This window comes from Haliaeetus leucocephalus, unplaced genomic scaffold (assembly GCF_000737465.1).
Source record: "Haliaeetus leucocephalus isolate CR32 unplaced genomic scaffold, Haliaeetus_leucocephalus-4.0 Scaffold13, whole genome shotgun sequence".
NCBI lineage: Eukaryota > Metazoa > Chordata > Aves > Accipitriformes > Accipitridae > Haliaeetus > Haliaeetus leucocephalus.
Genome location: NW_010972449.1, coordinates 1,087,508 through 1,092,374, shown reverse-complemented (window position 1 = coordinate 1,092,374; position 4,867 = coordinate 1,087,508). Strand labels below are relative to the sequence as shown.

At 54.7% G+C, this 4,867-nt stretch overlaps 1 protein-coding gene across 1 annotated transcript in view; it reads right to left on the bottom strand.

Moving 5' to 3' along the window:
• TBX5 (T-box 5) overlaps positions 1-4,867 on the bottom strand; it is a 40,832-nt gene that overhangs the window by 32,385 nt on the left and 3,580 nt on the right. Inside the window, exons 2-3 of the mRNA XM_010574244.1 lie at positions 4,424-4,599; positions 2,623-2,717 (exon numbers count right to left, since the gene is read on the bottom strand). Of these exons, the coding sequence (XP_010572546.1) occupies positions 2,623-2,717; positions 4,424-4,570 (242 nt within the window). The 5' untranslated portion in view covers positions 4,571-4,599. The remainder of the gene's footprint in view (positions 1-2,622; positions 2,718-4,423; positions 4,600-4,867) is intronic.

The window sequence follows — 4,867 nt, the reverse complement described above, 5'->3', positions numbered from 1 at the left end:
GGGGGGGGGTCATTTAACAAAAGGGCAACACCACACTCTCAGATGGACCTTCCCAAAAGGCTGGGGCAGAGGATGGGTGCACCCTTCCCCTGGGATGTGGGATGTGGGAGATATTTGGGTGCCGCTGGGTACCACCCCAGGTCCCAGCTGAAGTGAAGCAGGCGATTTATCAAGGCAGAATCATAATTACGAGGCTGGCCGGGTTATTTATTCACCTAGTCGTGTGCCTGATCATCTATTCGTATTTTTGTTAATTATTTGTTTCGCCAAGACTTCGACTTTCTCTTCTTTGAACAACCCTGATCGTGAGAACTTTTGGAAGCAAGTTACTTCCCTCTCTACATAAGCCACTGGAACAGGAGGGGAGATTTGCCAAAAAAAAAAAAGTTAAAAAATATATATTTCTATAAATATTTGTATTTAAAATACATATATTTCAATCACCCCCCCATGTGTCTTAACGGCTCTGTGTGCCCATATTAAAAAAAAAAAAAAAAAAGCCCTACACGCCCTCAGGTGTAACACGAAGTCTGTGTGCAGCCGTACGCGCCTACAGAGACATCAGCAAACACACCTGACAAATACTTGGAAACCCTCGGATACACACTGAAGACAGGGGCTTTTCGAAATATTTTCCATTACTGCAAGGCAGGGACTTAAAACACTGATGTTATTTTAGTTTGAGCTTTCCAAATATTTAAAAATAAAGCAGATGAAAACGTATCCCTGGACTTAAAACACGCATAAACAAAAACCCCACACCTCTAAAAATACTGCCCTCTCCTCCGAGGCTCGGGCTCTTATCTCTGCCATAGGGCATCTGCGCTGGGCTTTAATTCGGTTCGAAAAAGCTGGGGAGAGGGGGCAGCTACCACCGAAGAAAGCGAGGATTTCACTTGAACGTTTTAAGGGGGAAGAAATCCACCTGAAGAATTATCTGTAACTCCATCGAAAACACCTGACCAGCAACAACACGGACTTCTCCAACAATAAACACGGGGAATTATATAAATAAGGAAACTTATCCCGCATCTCCCCTAAAGCCCCCGCACTGTAAATGTCTATTTTACTGCTCTCCAGATGAGCTTTCTGTCCACCGCGATATTTGTTTGAAATTTCTGCAAGGTGGTTTATGTCTCTCTCCGTCCGCTGCCTTTTTTTTTTTTTTTTCCCTCTTGTGAACTCGGTTTTTTCGGGAGGTCCCTCCGCTCGCCCAGCCCGTGTCCCGGCATCGGTTTGGGGGGGTCGGGGGACCCCGGCCCCCAGTACCTTCTCCCCTCGCTTTGCACCACGTCCCCTCGGACACAAGACCCTTCTTTAAAACCGATTTTTCCAGCAGCAGCGAGGTTCAAGGGGAAGGCGAGCCGGGAGACAGATCTATTCGCTAAAACTTTACACAACCAGCTCTCTATTTTTTTTTTTTCCTCCCTCTTCAGGCAAATTTTGGAAGACCACAACAAATACCAGATGACAGAGCAAAATGAAAATTTGATTCTGCGTTGTTTATTGTGCCCTCGCAATCTAAAGCTACTACTATTTATATGCGCGAAGGGGGTTTTTTCCCCTCTTCCTCCGAGGATTTTAATTTAAAAGCACAACGAAAAGAGCCTCTCTCGGGCTGCCCCCAGTTTGCCGATGGGACTGGAGAGACTATTTTACTGTGTCTCGCTGACTTAAGCACTCTTCGATTTAACAGTCCTCCAATGCATTAATATTAAGGGTAACATTAAGTTGCCTCAAACGCCCTCAAATATACACGCGTGCACATACAAATATCTATGGATCAGGTTTACGAAGCCGGTCATGGAATCGATTACGCCCAGTCCCAATAAAGTTGGATTTGCAAGGCTGTATATTTTTCTATACACCCACGCAGACAAACACACACATATAGAAATGCGTATCTGGACGCAGTTAGATCCGCATGCTATTTATTTGCGGACACATCTATGCATCTAAACAGCTTTGCTATCAGTATATAAACAGTAGCTTAAGACCACATATACTTTTAAATTGGGTGCCGTGGGTGTTCTGGGTATATTGGCCTCGGTGCGCGCAAAATAAATGAGAAAGTTCTGTAAACAGCGTAAGGCATTGCAAAATCGTAGAAGGGCCGAGCTGCTCCTTTAATTAAAAATAATAATAATAACAAAATCGCCCAGCGAGCTGCTCTAAACAAGGTTAGCTTTTGGCCAAGTAGTTGCAACTGGCGTTCGCCTGGAAAGTTTCCAAAGGCCTGAAATTGGGATTAACGATCCAACTGTTCTGGTTAAGAAAGAAGCCAGAAGAAACAATTTCTGCTGAATATAAGCTCGCAGGGAGGGCTTGCCGTCCGCCCCGGGGGCCCGGCCCTGCCGGGGCATCGCCGGGCAGGGCTCGGGGGGTGCTCCCGGGGCCGTGGGGGGCACACACACACCTACGGACACCCCCGGGGGGGTCTCGCACACGAGAGACGTGACCGTGCCAACGCCAGGGAGAACGGGGCTGCGGCCGCGGACCCGCACCCCCACCCACGCGGCTGTGCGAACACGCGTGCTCCCTTCCCTCCCGTGGGCGATCCCCCCCCAAAAAAACACGCACAAACGAAGGCAGATTCAGCCACGCAGGGCCCCCCCCCCTTACCTCCCGGCCTTTGTTATGATCATCTCCGTCCCCACTTCGTGAAATTTCAGCCACAGCTCCCGTTCGTGCAAGAACACTTTGATCCCCTCCATACCCTGCGAGGGAGGAAAGGCACAAACCATCAGTCCCCAGCGGTGCGGCGAAAAATCCCTCCGGGGGCGGCCGGGACCCCCCCCATCACCACCACCACGCTCCCGGTGGGAAGCTCGGAGGGAAAAAGACCGGGCTCGGGGCATTCTCGGGAAAATCCAGCCGCTTGTGAGTTTACAAAGCCGAGGAGAAGGGGATTCCAAGCTGGAGCCTGGTGATGCGGGAGTGGGGGGGGGGGGCTAGGGGCACGATCCTGCGGGCCTCGGTGCTCCCAAGAAGGGGAGAAGAAAGCGGGGAGCACCCGGAGCCGGCTCCTGCTCTGCGAAGCCAGCCGGAGGAGATTTACACCCCTCCCGTGAGTGATTTACACCCGCCGGCTCCGCTTCTGCAGGCTGGGGCGGCGTGGGGTGTCACCCCTGCTCCCCTCCCCCCCTCATTTCCCCCCCCCCCCAGCCCACGCAGGCTGGCAGCGGGGCTTGGTACTGCGGATGCCACCGTGGGGACGACACATCCCTCCACCGTGGGGTGGGAGGCACAGTGGACACCCCCCTTCTCCCCCCCCCCCAAGCCAAGCATATTAGTCCCCCCACAGAAAATGGGGTCGAAGCACCCGGCCAAACTTTTCGGGGGTGGGTTTTCAAATATACACGGGGACCCCAAGACTCAGGGCAAGAGCCCGGTACCGGTCCCCATGCCCCCACCGGCCCTCCTGCCTGCACCCCCATGGGTGGCATCCACGGCGGGCAGAGGTTTCCCCCCGAGGATTTACCTGCCAGGGGATAAACCGGGCTCTCCGGAGGGGCTCGGCAGCTGCTGAAAGCGAAGCGATCTCGGTGGAAAAGCCCCTCTCCCCACCTTTCCCCCCCCTTCTGGGATGCCCCGAGCCGGCTGGGACCGAGCACCGGGGGGGACGGCTCCCACCCGGCAGCGGGGAAGGAGAAGCCGAGATGGTGGGGGGGTCCCTGGCTCACTACCACCAAGGCCTGCTCTCCTTGGAGGTCCGCTGGGAGTTGTGGCCGGCGAGTCTCGCGTGGGAGCCCACGCGTGTCCCGGTAACACGCGACGCTCCCCTGGGGCGGGGGACGAGGGTTGATGGAGGGTGAACAGCCCCCGCTGGGCCTAGACCCCCGGATCGCTAGAGGGGTGCCCACGCCTGACACCCCCAACCTGTCGCCCGGGCCCATTGCGTGGGTGTGGGAAGAGCTGCGTGGGCACGAGTGGGGCCGTACCTGCGCGTGCATGCGTACGCCCGGGTGTACCAGGGGTGCGTATATACGTGTACGTTTATATCTTATACAAATACGCGCAGGCAGAGCAAATATATACACGTGCACGCGGCCGTCTGTGTGTTAGCGTGTGCATTTGTACGGTCACGCGTGGACACCGGTGGGTGCGCGCCTGCCGCTGCACGAGCGGGTGCCTCGCTCTGGTATTTTGGGTGCTTTTCCATGCGTGCTCCTCCAAGCACCCTGATATTCTCCCGTGCGCTTCCCCGCGGGTCTAGCGCTTGAACACGACCCCAAATAACACTAAAGCAGGATGAGGCCCACAAACAGGTGAGACTTTTCCCTCCCGTGGGGCCTAAAACGACTCATCGGCCACCCAGAGCTGCAGCAGCCACCCAGCTGAGCTGATATTTGGGGGGAAAAAAGGCAAAGAAAGGGGGAGAAAAAGAGCGAGGGGGGAAAGAAAGAGGAGCTTGGGTCCTTACCTGCTGGGTGAAGGCTGCTTGGGGCGAGGTGGGGGACTTGCTGGTGGCCCCCAGCTGAGTGTCCTGCTTGGCTTCAGCCTGGAGCTCTTTGGCCTCCGAGTCAGCCGGCGTGGTCGGGAGCCCAAAGCCTTCCTCGCTATCCGCCATGTTACGAGCTTCCTTCGCTGAATCCCCCACTGCAGGCACACATCGGGGAGAGAGCAGAGATAAGAGACGCATAAGTCAACGCTGACGTTTAATAAAATATATATATACACACATAGGCAATGGGGAGCAAGCCGGAGCGCTAGGCAGGGTTGCCCGACAAACCCGCGCTGCCCGCAACTCACTTCCAGCTGCCCGGGGAGGGAACAAGGCCCTTTAACTTTGGGAGAGGGAGAAATAAAGACTTTTATTTATTATCGCAGCCCGCAAGGGATGATAGGATTTGGGGGGGGGGTGGAG